Below are 19,732 nucleotides of genomic sequence, written 5' to 3' on the forward strand. Positions count from 1 at the left end.
GGAAAATATTAGACATCATCTAATCTGCAGGAAATTTGGAAAGGCTGGAGGAAAGGCGTGCCAATATTAATTATACATGACATAATTGTGTTTTGGGCATATAGTGGGAGGGTTATAGGGGACATTTGGACCAAATAAAACAATTGTTCACTTGAATCCTCAAACTGAGGAATAAAAATATACCAAATATTACTATGTATTAACCAAATAACTCAGAACAAACAACCTATAGACACAAGGCTTTGGTTGCTTTAAATGGTATATAGAATATTATCCTTTATGTCCCTAGATCACAGAGAAAGGAAATATGATGCTCAGCTGCTTTCATTGACCCCTTCCATAGCAGCCAAACACAATGCAAGAAATGTCTTGGCAGAAGTTGCACACTTTCCACTCCTTATTTCTTCCAAGCCTTTATGACATAGTGTTCAAATTCACTGTGTCGTCCTAAGGAGGCCAGCCCTCATCCATCTATAAAGCACACGGTTAATGCTGTATCTGGTGGCCCCTCACACTGGATTCAACAGAAGGCAAATAATAACTCAAGAACATTATGACCCAGTAAATCCAGTAGAAAGCATCTGGTTATTCTTTCTGGGATCTAAATGACAGTCAAGTATTCTTCAATTGTGATAAAAGTCAACCGATTACTGCTGTAAGACAAGATGCTCCGGTAAACTCCTTAGTTGAACACACCCAGTCAGTAAACTGATAGAGGAGTAGGCATCAACAGTAAACACACAACAAAAGCTGTCAATGGACTATACAATAGTCTTCATAATGAGCAGAAGAAATTAGTGCAGATGGATGAAATGAGGCAAGGAGAGGAAGCCACTTTAAACTGTTGAGATGCACCCTTGGCTAGGTGTGGCAGCTGCAGCAGCTGTTGATAGTTATTCAAGATCAGAGGTAATTGCACTGTTTGTCCCTATATTAGAAGCCTTGTCCTTGTGAGTTTATAATGAGGACTGATAAACCCAGAGAATTGAACGCTTAAGCAAAAAAATGATGGTATGACACTGAAATGGTGCGTAACAACAAAGGACGTTTACAACGCTGTCGTCTTTTTGACAGTGAAATATCTTAAAGGACTAAAACATATTTTCAACAATGTTCACTGTGGTTAGAGGATTTAGACTTTTTGGCTGCGTGTATAAGGCTATGGTTGCCTTTAGTGATTGCACAACTCCTGCACTTGAGGCCATTTTAGCACTAAGCCATTGCAATGAAACAATTCTGGAGGCTGCTCTTGTTTTTACCAACTGTTGTGCATGTTTTCTTTCAGCCATACTGAAGTTCAACACAGCCTTTAGGTTGATGCTGTCAGTTGTCATTTCTCATCAGGACATAAATGTGTGTTCAAGTGTCAATGATCGCTGTTATACCTCCAAGGCTATTGGTTCCAAAACTGGCCAAACTGAGAAAGACTTCAAGACCACCCAATCAATTCTGCAGGCTTGTTCAACTCTTTGTCAGTGCTCCCTGTCAGTTTGCTCCGCCATCTTGGCTTTCAACAAATGCATTGCACCAGGTGTCTCCGCCATGTTGGTTCTACGGGGGTACGTGAGACCAATGTTCTTCACCATCAGGACTCTCACTGGATACTTTGAAGAGGCACTCGCCTTCAGTTGGGACTTGATTCGTTGCTTCAAGGAAGTGCTCTTCTCTCAGCAGTTCCTCCTAAAGAAAACACTCCTGTTTCTGTCCCAGTTGGCTCTTTGCATCTTTACCTGACCACTTTGTCTTGAATGAATATCGTTTAATAAATGACTTTTCCTCCAGTAAAGTAACTTGAGTAATGCTTTTCTTGTAACATCCTTAAGGAACTGTGCATCCTAGGACTATTGCTTCAACTTCCCTTCAAGTGTTTGTATTTTCAACTGGCATATTAACTATTAAAATGTTTCCTTAATTCTTAGTTGAATCATTGTCCAACTGCATATTTGGAAATCTTGGCAGGTTACAGTATCTGCCATAATGGCAATTTTATGGATGAGATAGGGACATTAATCCAACTGTACACTGTCAAAGCCCATTTTAAAAAGACAGTGAAAGTACTAGACACTATTGTAACTGTCATAATAGAGCCCCACAAGTTTCCAACAGATGTTCCAGGTGCTGAGTGTTAGTGCAGTGGCCTTGTCCATACTGAGTCTGAGCCTGTCAAAGGCCTGCATTTTTCAGTTACTAAAGCACCTCCAGTGTAAAACATGGTCTTTGCTAGGATCTTTCAACATAGGCAGATACAATGAAAACACAGTTGCAAAGACAGCTAACTCTTTACTTTGGGAAACCCCCTTTTCAGGTAATTAAGGCCTGATTGCAAGATCTTAAGGTGAAATACAAATAAGCAAAGAACCTGTCTTGAGTTTTGTCAGTGACCCTTTTGAAATTCAAACGAGCATACTGCTTTACTCCTTGGCTTATAACGACACATTTGGGAAAGCACACAGCTGACATGTTAAGTTCTAAAACAGCAGCTACATAGTCAAACAGGATTACTGCATTGCTCTGTAGGTGTCTTGTAGGCAGAGCACTTACAAACCCCTATCAACAGCGTCTAACACCACACCTTTGTTTACTCAAAGCAAAATGAACATAGCATGGTGTTTTGTTGATAGCATAACCCATAGTACAGAGACCTCTTGAACATAAGTTGCTGTATACAAAAACATTAAATTGAATAGAAAACCATGGTCCCAATATTGCAATCAAATTGGTATGGTGGCAGGGCATGGGTTGACAAAACCTTGGTGCATATTACACTCATCAGCAACTCCATTTCTCTTGTAAAAGGAGTTATTGTAAAACAGAGACCCAAACTGAGCCCGGGTAACAAAGCAACAAAAAAAATGGGACAACAAGAACAGAAGATTTGAATATTGCTAAACTGTCATCAAGTCACAATGCTAGTAACATATGCCTACAGAGTAATGAATGTTGATCATTGGTCCACTAGTCTTCATTGTCCATCTTCAGGAAATTGATTGACTTAGAATTTTACTGGACGCATGATTATGCCAGGACAGTCAATTATGCAGACGACCAACTTGGTTTAAGCAAGAGTTTAACCCTCCTATAGGTCTGTCAAAACACAAGTGAATCATTGTCAAGTTGCTTTTGTAACCTAACCAATGATTCAAAACAAATAGGTGCACAGTAGTGAACACAAGCAAGTCTGTAGCAAGTTTCATATTGCCCTTAACACCTTCAAAACTTGCATAGGAGACAAAAATGTGGCTCAGTTGGTAGAGCATGGCGCTTGTAACGCCAGGGTAGTGGGTTCAATTCCCGGGACCACCCATACGTAGAATGTATGCACACATGACTGTAAGTCGCTTTGGATAAAAGCGTCAGCTAAATGGCATATATTATTATATTATTATTATTTTGAGTATAACAATGGAGAGTTCTCAATGGTCTCTGGAACAGGTCAGTAGACTAAAGCATGACTTACGACACCTTCTTGGAAGCACTTCCGATGTAGTCAGGCCCATAGCTCAAACATTTAAAGCACCCATGCTTTAAATCAATCACTGATTTATTAGACAATGTACTTAATGAAAATCACATTTATCATTTACGTCCCTGAGCCTCCATTGGCCCTTGAAATGCTAAGTCTGATCGTGTGGGCATTTATATATCTGATTGGCTGGTCTAGAGCCCACCCCTTAACCAGATAAACAGTAATTGCTCTATTATAAATCAGATCGTGATGTGGGTAAAAGGTTCCAGCTCACCTGTACAAACTGAAATTCCAGGCATTATTTCCCAAAAAGGGTGTTTTCATTTTCACAATGTGTCATTTCTATCTGTGTTTAAAAATAAAGGATGTGACTTAACTGCACCTTTAATAATTTACTCAACACACACAAGCGTAACAGATAAACATTTCAAACGACAGATGTTTCTCTAGCTGCCAAAGAAAACAGATCTCAACAGACCAAATTATTGCACCAATGAAACACCAAAATAACCAGTAACTTCAGTAAGATTTTCATGTGCAGACTCTTGACAACAGCTGAATTAAATGTAAAACCAGCAGCAAGTATCCAACATTTAAGTTATGAGCACTGTTGTGTATCATCCAAAATGGATACAGCTCAGTCTTTTCTTCAGTTGGATCATTAACTGCCTACAGTCCAGTAACCCATGGTAGCACCCAAATGCCAACATTTACTGCCAACCCTTCCCACCACTGACCCCCAAAAAAAATCATGATGTAACAATGTCTTCAGATGTGTGTTTTGAGAAAAGAGACAGATACAGTACATGTTTAGTGTACCAGAGTAACAATTGCATTAAAAAGAGCAATGACACAAAACAGGAAAGTTTCTGAAATGGGTTTTTGGATCTTCAAAAGGACGCGTTTCACTCTACAGTCACAGACTTGGCCAGGTTCCTTGGGCAATCCACCTGTATTGGAAGAGAAGAGGCAGACATTTCTACATTTACCAAGAAACAACCCTAAGAAATTAGCTCCCCATTATGAATGCCTACAGTAAGAATCCAACTCAGTGACAGTGCAGTACTCACGTCAAAGCCCCTGAGCACAGCCAGGTGGAAGGAGAGCAGCTGCAGGGGGATGACACTCAGGATGCCCTGCAGACAGTCCACACAGTGCGGCACTTTGATGGTGCGGCTCGAGCTCTTGGCAGTCTCGTAGTCATCTTTGTCACAGATCACGATGGGTCGGCCCTGTAAACCAAACAAAAGGCATTATGCTTCTAGCACAACATTGTCATAACCTTTAACCTGGAGTTGTGTTGAAATGTGAAACTTTGGTCCTTCCTTGAATAATAGCTTTGTTGACTCATGTCTCAAACCCAAAGCTTAGGTCCACATCTGTGGTAGATTAGTGAGAGTGGTGATGTCATGTAGAAAATAACTCCTCCCTTGCACTTTGTGGTGAATGTGAGGACCATTTGATATTACTGCATTGTGAAAACAAATCTAATGTGTAAAGTATGTGTGCATGAAGCACTTAATATCCATGTCTTGGAGTTGTTATATTTCTTTTTAACCTGGGAGGTAGGTGGTCACTACAACAGCTAGCAGACATATCACTACCAGAAAACAAAATGTTTATTGAAAAGTGAGTTTAACAACCAGATAACATCATTGGCAATGGTTTACTGTGGTTCCAACCTTTCAACAGTTGATGGGGTGGAAAGCTAAATGGTGTTGAGATATCGTGCATCAGTTCTTACCGCACGGGCCACCACCTGCTGCAGTGCATTCTGACACTTGGTGTAGGTGTGGTCTCTCATGATGATCATGATGACGGGCATGAGTTTGTCGACTAGGGCCAGAGGCCCGTGCTTCAGCTCCCCGGCCAGGATGCCCTCTGAGTGCATGTATGTGATCTCCTTGATTTTCTGGAGAGAGCGACACACCCAACACCTCATTCAGATAGGAAACCACATTCCCATACACATTGAGGGACACACAACCTCAGAAAAACACCATGCCAACACAACATAAGTTGAGTATGTATATCTTATCTTCTTAAATTCTAAAGGGAACAGTAGACTGGCCAGGGAACACTAGATCAGATCCAGGAGCACAGCACCCTGACCAAACACTGTGTGCCTCAGATACTGGAGGATTGGCAGTCAACAGAACTTGAAGAATCCCTAAATAGTGTGGAGTGTGGTTGCAATTATGCAGAGAGACATTTCTAAATCAGTCTAATTAGTTGCTGTGATTAAAAACACAATTCCAGCAGGCTAGACTCCATTAGGTCTTGCGCGAGGCTGAGGCAGAACAATTATTGTGGGCTATTGGAAAGTGAAACGACTCTGGGCCAATCTTCTCCTGAAGTATCTTAACACACGGATCATAATCTGTGAGTGGAGTGGAGATTCCTGTAGAATAGTTCTGAAGAGACAACGTTAAGTTTCAGGAGGCGGAGATCGAGGTGGGCATGCTGACCAGTGCTCCCTCCAGGCAGGTGGCATAGTGGTAGCCTCGGCCCATGATGAGAACACTCTTCTGCTGGTACAGCTCTGCTGCCAGCCTCTGGATCTCATCATCCAGACTAAGCACCTCCTTTATCAGATCTGACACAGAGGGGGGGGGGGGAGCAGCAGGTAAACACATAGCGAGACAGGTACAAAGAGGAAAACAATGAGTAATCTTAGTCCAAGGTTATGAAATGAGATAACCCCCTACAAAATATTCCTCTTCAATTGGTCGGTACATTTGGGAGAACAACATGTCAGAAAAATCAATGTCATCAAACCAAACTCCTGGATGAAAGACAATACAGTAACACCCATCCTATTACAGATCAGCAGACCAATGTTAACAGGTCCTGGAGACTGGGGTCAATGGGGGGGTTGGGTCAGGGAGAGGGAGAACATTTAACATAAGGCTTTGGGTCCAGAGGAGTGTGTCAAGGCAAACAGTCAGGACAGACCCAGCTGCTGAAGCCTCCCCACTGTACACTCTCGTTCCCTCTCTAAGGATACCACCACAGCACAGTCATTGCATTAGCTCTCTGACAATGCATATTGTTCAAACAAAAACAGTCCAGTTGGAGCAATAGGACAGACCGAGGAGACCCACTACAGGCCTCTGCTTTCCCATCCCTCGCTCTGGCTGCGCTGACTGTGACCATTACTTACTGCGGTCTATACTACAGCAGGTCAGTGTGTCGAATAATCTACACATCCCTTTGAGCATCACATAAAGGTTTATGGTCATTAACAGCACAGTGCAATGTCTTGGTAGATGTGTGTAGGGTCTGGTCTACCTGGCAGAACTCTCAGGCCCTGGATGATCTCACGTCGCCGTGGCTGCATGGAAATCCTGTCGTCGCACATCAACAGCGCAAACATGATCAGAGCCACAAATTGACTGGTGTAGGCCTGCAAAACAACAGACACAGCCAGACATAATGCATGCTTATTAATGCTCCAGCAAGAAGCAGACAGTACAGAACACAGAGGTCCCAGGTGTCTCCTAGATGCTCTTCTCTCTTCTGGTTCTAAACAAAAGGAATCATAGTCTTCCCTCTCTCCATCCTGGGCCAGAGACAGCAGAACCCTTCGTTTAGCAAAGGGCCTGGGTTGCCTGATCCCAAGGTTACTTTGCAGTACAGTTATTGGAGAAGAGGCTTGTCCGGCTGCTCTGTTTGCCAGCTCCACAGTAATAATGTGCAACAGATGAGAAGTGGAGCAGCTGGGCTGCAGGATGGGTTGGACACAGATCGGGCCTCTATTGCAGGACAGGAGAGAGCTAGCACAGTCTTATGAGGACACAATCTGGCAACACTACAGATGAACACATCCCCTGACAATAAGACACTAGGGCAGGAGGTAGCCTAGCAGTTAGAGTTTTGGGACAGTCACCGAAAGGTCGCTAGTTTGAGTCCCAGAGCCAACAATGTGAAACATCTGTCTATGCGCCCTTGAGCAAGGCACTTAACCCTAATTGCTCCAGGGCCACCGTTTATAAAATGGCAGACCTTGGCCATAATCCCACACCCGAGGGTGTCTAAGGGGGAGTTGGGATCTGCAAAAAAAAATACATTTCAATTGCACAAGTATAAGCCCCCACCAAATTATTATTACTAACAAAACAGCAAAGAAACAGTCAGCCCCAACTACAGTAGAAGTAGAACCATGATGCGCTTGTTTTTCATGCTTCTGAAAAGTATCACCACCACTCACACATATGTTAGAAGGCTCTCCGTACCAGTTTAGGATTTCTAAAAATCATTACATTACATTTAAGAAAAATCAACGTTCTTCAAGAGCCCAAGCCATTTGACGGACCTACTGGACTCGGTCGTAATAGCTTCTACACCTGCATTGCTTGCCTTTTGGGGTTTAAGGCTGGGTTTCTGTTAGAGGTCGACCGATTAATCAGGAATGACAATCGGTAATCTGCATTTTTGGACACTGATCATGGCCGATTACATTGCCCTCCACGAGGAGACTGCGTGGCAGGCTGACTACCTGTTATGCGAGTGCAGCAAGAAGCCAAGGTAAGGTGCTAGCTAGCATTAAACGTATCTTATAAAAAAACAATCTTAACATAAATCACTAGTTAACTACACACGGTTGATGATATTACTAGTTTATCTAGCTTGTCCTGCGTTGCATGTAATCGATGCGGTGCCTGTTAATTTATCATTGAATCTTAGCCTACTGTGATTTAACAAGCGCATTCGCGAAAAAAAGCACTGTCGCTGCACCAATGTGTACCTAACCATAAACATCAATGCCTTTCTTTAAAATCAATACACAAGTATATATTTTTAAACCTGCATATTTTGTTAATATTGCCTGCTAACATGAATTTATTTTAACTAGGAAAATTGTGTCACTTCTCTTGCGTTCTGTGCAACAGAGTCAGGGTATATGCAGCAGTTTGGGCCGCCTGGCTCGTTGCGGACTAATTTGCCAGAATTTTACGTAATTATGACAGAACATTGAAAGTTGTGCAATGTAACAGGAATATTTAAGACATATGGATGCCACCGGTTAGATAAAATACGGAACGGTTCCGTATTTCACTGAAAGAATAAATGTTTCGTTTTCGAAATGATAGTTTCCAGATTTGACCATATTAATGACCTAAGGCTCGTATTTCTGTGTGTTATGTTATAATTAAGTCTATGATTTGATATAGCAGTCTGAAAGAGCGGTGGTAAGCAGCCGCAGGCTCGTAAGAATGAATTCAAACAGCACTTTCCTGTGTTTGCCAGCAGCTCTTCGCTGTGCTTCAAGTATTGAGCTGTTTATGACTTGAAGCCTATCAACTCCCGAGATTAGGTTGGTGTAACCGATGTGAAATGTCTAGCTAGTTAGCGGGGTGCGCGCTAATAGCGTTACAATCGGGACGTCACTCGCTCTGAGACCTTGAAGTAGTTGTTCCCCTTTCTCTGCAAGGGCAGCGGCTTTTGTGGAGTGATGGGTAACGATGCTTCGAGGATGGCTATTGTTGATGTGTTCTTGGTTCGAGCCCAGGTAGGGGCGAGGAGAGGGACGGATGCTATACTGTTACACTGTCAATACTAAAGTGCCTATAAGAACATCCAATAGTCAAAGGTATATGAAATACAAATGGTATAGAGGGAAATAGTCCTATAATAACTACAACCTAAAACTTCTTACCTGGGAATATTGAAGACTCATGTTAAAAGGAACCACCATCTTTCATATGTTCTGAGCAATTTTTGAAACCAAATTGAACATGTTTCATTAAATATTTGAGGTTCAATTGATTTTATTGATGTATTATTAAGTTAAAATAAGTGTTCATTCAGTATTGTTGTAATTGTCATTATTACAAATAAATGAAGACAAAATCGGCGTCGGCTTTTTCTGGTCCTCCAATAATCGGTATCGGCGTTGAAAAATCATAATCAGTCAACCTCTAGTTTCTGTACAGCACTTTGTGACATCAGCTGACGTAAGAAGGGCTGCCAAAGGCATGGTTGTAAAACCGTCACACAGCTATTTTCCTTGACAGCACTGGAACCACAGTCCCTCACAACTGACAGTCCTAGCTATCCACTCAGATTTGTGGCAGTGCATTTAATCCTGTTAAAACCCATCACTCCATCCAGAATGTCAAGAGGACAGAGGCGCACGCTAGCCTGTGAAAACACACTGACTAAACCATGTCCCTGAGAGGCCTCAAATGTGCCACACATCATCCTCAGGCAATACGGCATGATGAGCAGTTATTTTTATTTTTAATATAAGGGTACAAGCATGAGCCAGGTTCAATTCAGACAAAGACCACAGATGGCTCTCATTTGCTTACATTCCCTCCCTCAATATCTATTGTTTGGCTAAGGGGGAGAAGCGTATTCAAGACGCGGTGCCGTCTCAACTCCAGCAATCCCCTTCATTCTCCCTGACCTTGTTTAGCAGGCATAGTTGCGGAGAGCCCCAATTCTGAAAACAAGACAGACATCACCAGAGTCATCCAGTTTAATGTCCCCCAGAAGGTTCATCTGAATAATATTATGAAACGATACAAAACGGAGTCAGCAGGAGCGTGTATTGAGCAGAGGGTGAAATACATAATGTCCTCTGATGTGCTGTGCGTGGGCCAGACAAGCAGTAAAGGACAGCGTCGTTGAGGCGTGCTCGCCAGGCTTTCTGCGCTGTGCCGGGGCCTTGGAGCTGCCGGAGGGTCCCTGAGCCAAGCCCGAGAGCCAGAGCAGGGAGGGACCAGACTCTTTCTACTACCCCCCCCCACCCTCCTCAGCTGCTGAGTGGAACTCACTCCAGTCATCTGCAACCCCACTCTGGCAATCTGTAGGATCAGTGCTCATAGTAGAGGGAAACCATGGATCCTTACTTTTTACAAGAATAAAGATGAGAATATCAGGCACTATGGGTTCTCTGTAGAGCAGTGGAATATAGCAGTTTAAATAACCTCTTACAAAGGGATCCAGACACTAATTTCAGATGAAGTTCTCATTTCAAGGGAGAGAGGGGTTAACCACATGTTCTATGTATTGAAATTAGCACCCAAGTGCTTCAGGGTTTGCCTTAACTATACAGATACCACCAGCAAAGCATATTGGCGTGAACCTCATGTCCTTGCAATAATAAGTATACACGGGTGATTACATAGACCAAGCCAAAGCGAAGCTGCCTCTGGACTTCGTAACGCCGCGCCGCCTAATTAGGAAGGAGACCATTCCATTAATCTCCAACAACCCTACTGCAGTCTGACCAACTGAAACACTCTGGAGAGGGACAGGAGGAATTCCCCCACCCTAATAGGCTATCCTGAAGGGAATTTTTTCCACCCACCACAGAAGTAAAAGAAGTTGAGAGAGCAGAGTATGGTGAATGGAAGGTCTCCTGTTCCAACAGCCGAGTGTCTACAGGACAGTACACTACGCGAGTCAGTATGGGAAAAGAACCAGTCAGGAGAAGTGCTACACAGAGCAGCAGCGAGCCGGTCCCTTCACCTTGGTGCTGGCCACTCCTATCTCTGGCCCAGCGTTGATGTGCACCCCACAGTCTGTCTCTCTGGAGATGGAGCTGCCCACTGTGTTGGTGACACCCACAGTCAGGGCTCCTCTCTCCTTACAGTAGCGCAGGGCCATCAGGCTGTCTGCTGTCTCGCCTGCACACAAAAGGTAGCAATGCAAATCAGCACTCAGGATAGATACTGGAACAGGTTGGACTATGTGCATATACTGAATACAATATCAAATTTTATAGGCCGCAATAACTGATATCATCAGGTCTTTACGTTCAGCATCAATACATGAAGAGCGAAAGCAATTGGTCTGTGTGCATTGTCATTGGGCTGAGCATGTACTTGTATGAGACATTGCTGAAGCTGTATTGTGTGGGGAAATGAGTACAGACAAAGAAGCAATGTTCAGGTCCTTGAGGAGATAGCAATCCTCCCACCTGATTGGCTGATGAAGAAGCAGACGTCGTCACGGAACACTGGTGTGTTTCTATCCAGGAAGTCGCTGGCCAGCTCCACCATAACAGGCAGCTCTGTCAACTCCTCCAGTACCTGGCGAGTCTGTGGGGAAAGAACCGCACTGGATCACACATGACATCCACACTGAAAAACATGTTTCCATGTACAAACCAGAGTAAGAACTTACTCGTGTCCTTGTTTTTCCCTATCTTGGAGCCTTAGGCTCCAGTTGACTCCATTTTATGCTGGTGATATCATTCCTGCCTTATAGAAAAGGCCATCAGTTACTCACCGCCACCCCAGCATGGTAGCTGGTGCCACAGGCGATGAGGATGAGCCGTCGACACCTCTGGATCTCTTTAATATGATCCTTCAGTCCACCCAGGGTTACTAAGGATACAAACAATCTAAATACAGTGATCATGTCCCTTTTCTTGGTATGTATTCAGATAGATATTGATCATGAGGATACCACCTTGATGGGTATAATGACAGACATGAGAGGGGCATAGTGTGCAGCAAATTGGAGTGTTTTGTGACTTGACTATTACACAGGAAAGGTCATCTCACCTGTGTTGTCATTGAAGTTGACCCTTCCTCTCATGGTGTTGACCACAGACTCTGGCTGTTCAAATATCTCCTTCTGCATAAAGGAGCTGTAGTTCCCTGAAAAATGTTCCAAAAAACATTAGATCAGAGTCCTCAACAACATCACTTAAAGCCTGTTGACTTTGCATTTTTATAAAGTGTTAGGCATTTTGTAAAGGTTACTGTTGACGCATAATTACTACTAAAAGGAAGCCAGTCTGGAAAACATGTTGTTTAGTGCTCTAATTCAGTCTTTTATTGCTGTTGGGAGGTAAATAACACAGGAGATAAATGACAGGAATGATCTTGCTCTTTAATACAGACATTTATCAGGCATGTCTTGACTAAATAAAATAAGCAAGAGCCTACAGGGAGATTGTTGTTGCCTCACACGGCCCTTTGTGACAATGAAATACGAGAGGGTTTTGCAGCCCACCTCTGCGGAGACAGAAATTTAGGTCATATGAATTAAGTTTATTTCAGCAGAGCTCCTGGAATCGAGGCTGAGGAGAGAGCGATGGAGGCAGAGGCTTTAATGATAGGACCACAAAGGCTTGTCTCCTAAAACTGACTGGTAGTGTATTAGCACCCTCTGCTGGAGACATGTGGAGCAGCAAGCTCAATATAAAGTCTTGCTAATAACCCAGGTACTTTACTCTACATTGGTGATTGATGTGATCTCCATGCTGGGGCCAGGGTGTCTGAGCCCCTAAAGTACCTTTGATGTCAGCCAGGCAACCCCATAAACACCTGGCTGTGTACGCGTGGTGTGTGCTCGCGCGCATTTGATATTAAAGGTGTGCCTGTGGCTGCCACTCAGCCACGGTGGAGAAAATAGGATTATGCTCCATTTTTCAAGCACTGCCATCGTTATTGACCAATTACAGTAGAAAATGTAGCCTACATGGTGATACGGCAACAAGTGTGCCCAACAGCAGGACCAGCTAACATGACCACTCCAGCTAGCTAACATTATCAGTTTACAGAGTCAAGTTTAACAAGAAAAAGTATTATTTAACAATTCGTTTTTTAAATGAATAATTCCTGTTGCATTATGCCGCCCCCAGTAAATATGACCCTTGTATAGTGAAATTATTCTGACTGTATTGCCAAAGATAAATCAGCAATTCTAGCCATTCTTGGGTTCTCAAAGTCCTAGTAGCACCATCAACATCTTTACAGAGGGTTGACCCATGACAGTGCTGTACCCCCAGCCCTTACCCTCCCCCTCACCCTTCATGATCTGCTGCAGCTCCATCTGCAGGGTCTGGATGGCGCGGGCAGGGTGGTCTCCGGCTGTACGCTTGATGCGGTGGATGGTGAGCCGTCCGGACGTCACTGCTGCCACGTCATCATCCTCCAGGAAGATCACACGGTTGGTGTGCTCAATCACCGCGCTGCCAGGACAACGGAGCAACAGTGAATCCAAGTTAATGATGTTGTTAATTCCTACTTTCCTAGGAGAAAACAGTCACCAAACAATTGTCTAGACTGATTCTAAAAGTACAGTTTATCTAACGTTGCATGAGTGGGATATGAGTAATATAGAGAACAACTAGGTGAGGAGTCTGACCTGGCATCAGAGGCAAAGTAGTACTCCACAGACTTCTTTTCCTCAGCGAAGAGCGTGTGGCAGGTGTCCTGCTCCATCCTAGGCAGGGTGGGGCAGCCCTTCTTGTCCTTACCAGCTGGGGAGATACAGTAGTGTACTAGACATAAAACAGCTCCCGGCTGCTCATATTCCATTCTGACTCACTGATAGAGAGCAGTTAACTAATAACTTACATGATCGGTACAGGATAGGAATGTGATCTGTGGACAGCTTGTGGTCACTTTTCACCCCAATAAGCAGAGGACCTCCCCTCCTATTTACATATAAACAAGTACAATGATGACATCAAATTAAAAGATGCATGTTTAATGGATATTATTCCTTTACAACTCAAGGAGTATGTAGAAATGCAGTAGCAGTGTACCGGGTGCCTACAGCCTCTCCTGGGTAATGGACACTCTTGAAGACCAGGACAAACGCTCCTTCCTAGGAGACCAGAATAAACCATATTAATCACAAGACAGGTCAGAGGGCCTTGTTTCTGGACAGTCTGCTCTGTAGATGAACAGGCTCCTACCAGCTGCTGGGTCACTCTCTCCACCAGAGTAGCAAAGCTGAGGTCTTCACTCTCACGGTTGTCATACATGTACTTTACCAGCTTGGCAATGGTCTCTGTGTCAGTCTCAGACTCAAACTCATAACCCTTGCTCTCCTGTGGAATGGGAGAGAGTCAGTCATGGAAATCTCGCTGATAGCCTTGGCTAATGAAAGAAACCGACTGCCTTGGGAAAAATGTTGAAATGTTGCTTTGCTCACCAGGAATTTCTGCAGGTCTTTGTAGTTTGTGATAATTCCATTATGAATGACAATGAACTCTAAAAAAAATTATAATACACATTAATAATAATAAACGTTCCTCATTACTCTCTATATAGTCAGTCAACGTGAGACCACTACATCTAGCAGAATGTGATGCCTATACAGGAAAGAGGCCCTAATAGTCCTACAAGTTTAAGAAATGTCTATGGTACTGACCGTTGCTCTTGTCAGACCTTTGTGGGTGGCTGTTGACAGGGCTGGGGGCACCATGGGTAGCCCAGCGAGTGTGGGCGATGCCAAGGTGGACATCAAACTCCACGTCCATGTCCATGTCCTGCTGCTCTGTGGGACCAACACAAACACTGTTGAAAGGCAAGCCTCAAAATCAACTGATATGTGCCCAAAATAAAGTAGGTTTGAGTCATTGGTATTGTAGACATGTTTATTTCTGTACAATCCACTTATCTACTCATTAAACATCCTTACTGCTGACAACGGGTATAAGTCTTACTTGTGAGCTCATCGTCAAGAGCCTTCACTTTTCCCGACTGCTTGATCAGCTGAATAGACCGGGCATTGGCCTCCCATTCCTTGCCGTTCCCTCCATCAATTCCAACACCTGGTAAAAATAGTCTTATTGCTACAGAGTACACAAATATGCCTCTGTTGTGTGATTTTGTAGCAGTTATCTTACACATGCTACAGTTTGATAACAGACAGAGCATCAATGTAAGCGTGATTAGATTGACAGGCCTGCTCAAGACAAGGGCATACAGTGAGGCCAATGGAGAGTCATTGTTCTTAATGTTAGGAGAGAGAACAAAAACATGACTCCTGTAGATAAGCAGAATAACTGACGCCTGCCTACAGTGAGAGGGAAAGGCACCTAATTAACATGCAGACAGACCGACACAGACAGTGTTTTGAGACAAGCCGTCTCATCTCACCGGCAGAGTCATAGCCACGGTACTCCAGACGAAGCAGGCCTTTGAGGAGGATCTCCAGGATCTCCCGGCGAGTCCGTGGCACATGGTAGTTCAGATAGGCAAAGATTCCTGACAGAAGGAAGGAACAGGGAGACAGATTTCAACTAGGAAGTCAAACAATGATTTGCAACAAAGGAATTTCACTACAACACTTTTAAGGGATTAAGTGAACAAATCCTAATAGTGGGTATTACCGTTTGCTTTTGGTGGTCTGTGATTAGGTCAATAGAGACCAAATAAAGCATGTATGCTTTCTGTTCATATATGCAGGTTGTGTCAGAAACGCTGAAGATTCCATTGGCTAGCTAGCCTAGCTGATGTAATCTGCAGGCAGTTCAATTATTGGCTCACTTCAATTCACAGCAACAGCTTCCCCAAGGATTTCTACACGTGAAAAGTTTCAAACGTTAACACAAGTAAAACATTTAAAAATGCTCTGGTGCCATTTATCATCATATAGGAATTGGAAACAATGGTTCTGTGTGTAACTACGGAGTAGTTCACACACCCATCTGTTCCTGAGGGCACAGCCTGCCCGTGAATGTTATCTGCAGTTTTTACATGAAACAGGGAAGTCACCTTGAGAAATGGACAGTGGGAGACACAGTGGAACAGGGTGTTCTAGTGTTGGGGCAATATGCTGACAGAAGGATCAGGTGCTCTAGGCTATGCTTTTGTGCAATTCAGAACTCATCTGAGAAGACTGATACCAAATGAAAACAGTGCCATTTATTACAGACATGCCTGGCTGAACAGAGGTTGGCCTACATACCATCACCACCTGGTATGGCAACTGCTCGGCCTCCAACCGCAAGGCTCTAGAGGGTAGTGCGGACAGCCCAGTACATCATTGGGGCCAAGTTTCCTGCCATCCAGGATCTATATACCAGGCGGTGTCAGAGGAAGGTCCTAAAAACTGCTAAAGACTCCAGCCACTCTAGTCATAGACTGTTCTCTCTGCTACCACACGGCAAGCGGTACCGGAGCGCCAAGTCTAGGTCCAAAAGGCTTCTACCCCAAGCCCCCCCAGTTTTACGCTGCTGCTACTCTCGGTTTATTATCTATGCATAGTCACTTTAACTCTACCTAAATATACAGATTACCTCAAATAACCGGTGCCCCTGCACATTGACTCTGTACCGGTACCCCCTGTATATAGCATCGCTACTGTTATTTTATTGTTGTTCTTTAAAATTTTATTTAGCCATTTAAAAAATGTCAGCTTATTTAGTAAATACTTTCTTCACACTTATTTTTTCTTAACTGCATTGTTGGTTAAGGGCTTGTAAGTAAGAATTTCACTGTAAGGTCTACCAACACCTGTTGTATTCCACGCATGTGACCAATACAATTTGATAAGCCTATTTCCTTTGCCCTGCCCCATTTTCTTCACCCACATAAGCTCACAGATAGAACAATGGCATAAAGCTTCAACAAACTAGTCAAAATAAACAAACCTAAATAATGAAGGCTAAGAGACAATAGCTATTCTTAGGATAAAACAATAATCAATGACAAATTTCCAATTAGAAGAGGATATAAAGGGGCGGTGATAAAATAATGACTATGTAGAGGCACTGCAAAGGAAACAGTGCAACAGAGCATCCATTGAGAGCAGACTGGCACATGGGGAAATCGAGGATGGTAGCGGGGGACCGATGAGGGCAGCGGGGAGGGAGGGAAAACCGAGGAAGTAGGCGGAGAGGGGGGAGGGGACCGAGGAAGGTAGCGGGGGGAGGACCGAGGAAGGTAGCGGGGGAGGATCGAGAGGAAGGTAGCGGGGGAGGATCGAGGAAGGTAGCGGGGGTAGCGGGGGGAGGATCGAAGAAGGTAGCGGGGGGGATGATCGAAGGTAGCGGGGGAGGATCGAGGAAGGTAGCGGGGGGGGTCTTAGAAGGTAGCGGGGGAGGACCGAAGAAGGGGAGGATCGAGGAAGGGGGGATATATATATATATATAACCATTATTTCCTTAGGAATTAGCCTGCAGCAGTTCAGTATAAGGAGCATCTATTTGGGGAATTTTTCTGACGGAGACGACAGTGTCTGATTGTCTCTTCTACTAATGGAGTTCAGCGTGCTAAGTTCCCACCACCCTTAAAAAGCGAATCTACCACACTATTTATACTGGTTCTGGCTGGCTTTTCAAAACAGAGCTGGGCGCTTCAGGAACTTGTTGTAGAGTCAGCAGATGAGAGATGAGGGGAGAACGAATCCATCATTATTCTAATATTCAGACATTGACAGGTTAGAAAAGTAAACACAGCTTCCCATCATTTTAAATCCCCCTACATCATTCGAATCGATGTGGAATAATCACAGTCTATCATCATTACCAGTAGTGGTCTATATTCTAGCAAGGAATGAAACTTTGCGCCGTGCGTGCGTTCTGTCAGTCCTGTAGCAAGCTAGTATGTAACCTGATGAAAAGAAGGGTAGTTAGCCAATGGTCGCTAATGAATCCAAGTATAGAGTATAACGTGACATACGGTAACATCAATGAGAGGAATTATGGAGCGATAAACTGTCAATCAAGTAGCTAACAATGGCTAGCTGGCTAGTTAACGTTAGCTAGCTACGCTAAGTTAGCTAGGTACTTATTGGAAATGGGTGTGTAGCACACGGTTTATACACATCAAAACGCTTAGTCGCCCTCATGACAATTTGTCTGATAACATTGTTAGCTATAAAACATCTGATCTAGCCCATTTACAAGTTCACTTAAAAGATATGAACTCAATAATTGGATGATAGTAATTTGTTTTGTCTGGCAAACAAACTAAGTTCTCTTTCTTTAGATGGAAGCTCAGCTGTCTGACTGAAAACATTGACATCTCCCCAAAACCAGTTCTGTGTTAATCTCACAAATTGCATGTGTAAACCGTTGCAAATGTACACCTATTTCATTTATTATATCTAGCTAACGTTACTTACCACACATGTCAGCGCTTCTCTTGCAAACCAGCTAGTTTACACCAGGCTCAGCTCAGTTCCTCATCTGATGAGTCAGATGGTCCCGCCCCCTTTAAATCCACTGAATGGGATCCAAGAAGCCTCAGCAGGCTTCCCTTATTGGTGCAACGGCTGTCAATCCCGATTTTTACCTCCGACGCACTCACGTAGCAGGAGGATGGAGATAGGATATCCATGGGCGCAAGTGAGAAGATGGAAAGTATTTCTCCCCAGAATCTCACCAGAAGGAACAGATTGTTGGTTTCAGCCATGCTATTCTCATTTTCCTTATATCGTTTACCTAACAAGCATCAGGTGACTATTTCGGAATACTCAGATACTTCAATGTATTAATTTGTTCTTGTATTACATTTACATTTAAGTCATTTAGCAGACGCTCTTATCCAGAGCGACTTACAAATTGGTGCATTCACCTTATGACATCCAGTGGAACAGCCACTTTACAATAGTGCATCTAAATCTTTTAAGGGGGTGAGAAGGATTACTTTATCCTATCCTAGGTATTCCTTAAAGAGGTGGGGTTTCAGGTGTCTCCGGAAGGTGGTGATTGACTCCGCTATCCTGGCGTCGTGAGGGAGTGTGTTCCACCATTGGGGAGCCAGAGCAGCGAACCGTTTTGACTGGGCTGAGCGGGAACTGTACTTCCTCAGTGGTAGGGAGGCGAGCAGGCCAGAGGTGGATGAACGCAGTGCCCTTGTTTGGGTGTAGGGCCTGATCAGAGCCTGGAGGTACTGAGGTGCCGTTCCCTCACAGCTCCGTAGGCAAGCACAATGGTCTTGTAGCGGATGCGAGCTTCAACTGGAAGCCAGTGGAGAGAGCGGAGGAGCGGGGTGACGTGAGAGAACTTGGGAAGGTTGAACACCAGACGGGCTGCGGCGTTCTGGATGAGTTGTAGGGGTTTAATGGCACAGGCAGGGAGCCCAGCCAACAGCGAGTTGCAGTAATCCAGACGGGAGATGACAAGTGCCTGGATTAGGACCTGCGCCGCTTCCTGTGTGAGGCAGGGTCGTACTCTGCGGATGTTGTAGAGCATGAACCTACAGGAACGGGCCACCGCCTTGATGTTAGTTGAGAACGACAGGGTGTTGTCCAGGATCACGCCAAGGTTCTTAGCGCTCTGGGAGGAGGACACAATGGAGTTGTCAACCGTGATGGCGAGATCATGGAACGGGCAGTCCTTCCCCGGGAGGAAGAGCAGCTCTGTCGTGCCGAGGTTCAGCTTGAGGTGGTGATCCGTCATCCACACTGATATGTCTGCCAGACATGCAGAGATGCGATTCGCCACCTGGTCATCAGAAGGGGGAAAGGAGAAGATTAATTGTGTGTCGTCTGCATAGCAATGATAGGAGAGACCATGTGAGGTTATGACAGAGCCAAGTGACTTGGTGTATAGCGAGAATA

At 44.2% G+C, this 19,732-nt stretch overlaps 1 protein-coding gene and 1 long non-coding RNA gene across 3 annotated transcripts; one reads left to right on the forward strand and one right to left on the reverse strand.

Moving 5' to 3' along the window:
• Positions 1-827: 827 nt before the first annotated feature.
• On the forward strand, positions 828-1,918 carry LOC118394230 (uncharacterized). Its single transcript, XR_004827694.2, has 2 exons — positions 828-1,027; positions 1,286-1,918. It is a non-coding gene; the product is annotated as an uncharacterized LOC118394230 (long non-coding RNA).
• A 1,916-nt stretch (positions 1,919-3,834) lies between these two features.
• Positions 3,835-18,393, reverse strand: LOC118393195 (glutamine--fructose-6-phosphate aminotransferase [isomerizing] 1-like). 2 transcript variants are annotated; one of them, XM_035785617.2, is made up of 19 exons: positions 18,293-18,393; positions 15,322-15,429; positions 14,886-14,993; positions 14,591-14,716; positions 14,372-14,430; positions 14,133-14,267; positions 13,980-14,041; positions 13,789-13,868; positions 13,577-13,691; positions 13,237-13,400; positions 11,986-12,081; positions 11,708-11,805; positions 11,397-11,517; positions 10,946-11,103; positions 6,758-6,872; positions 5,935-6,062; positions 5,211-5,378; positions 4,537-4,698; positions 3,835-4,416 (listed from the first exon to the last, which is right to left on the reverse strand). In XM_035785617.2, exons 1-19 carry the CDS (start codon positions 18,297-18,299, stop codon positions 4,372-4,374), a joined length of 2,055 nt encoding a protein of 684 aa, XP_035641510.1. In that variant the 5' UTR covers positions 18,300-18,393; the 3' UTR covers positions 3,835-4,371. The 2 variants fall into 2 exon arrangements, with proteins under 2 accessions (XP_035641510.1, XP_035641511.1); XM_035785618.2 differs by lacking the exon at positions 14,133-14,267 and having other exon boundaries at positions 18,293-18,342.
• Positions 18,394-19,732: the final 1,339 nt, after the last annotated feature.

This window comes from Oncorhynchus keta, chromosome 14 (genome assembly GCF_023373465.1).
Source record: "Oncorhynchus keta strain PuntledgeMale-10-30-2019 chromosome 14, Oket_V2, whole genome shotgun sequence".
NCBI lineage: Eukaryota > Metazoa > Chordata > Actinopteri > Salmoniformes > Salmonidae > Oncorhynchus > Oncorhynchus keta.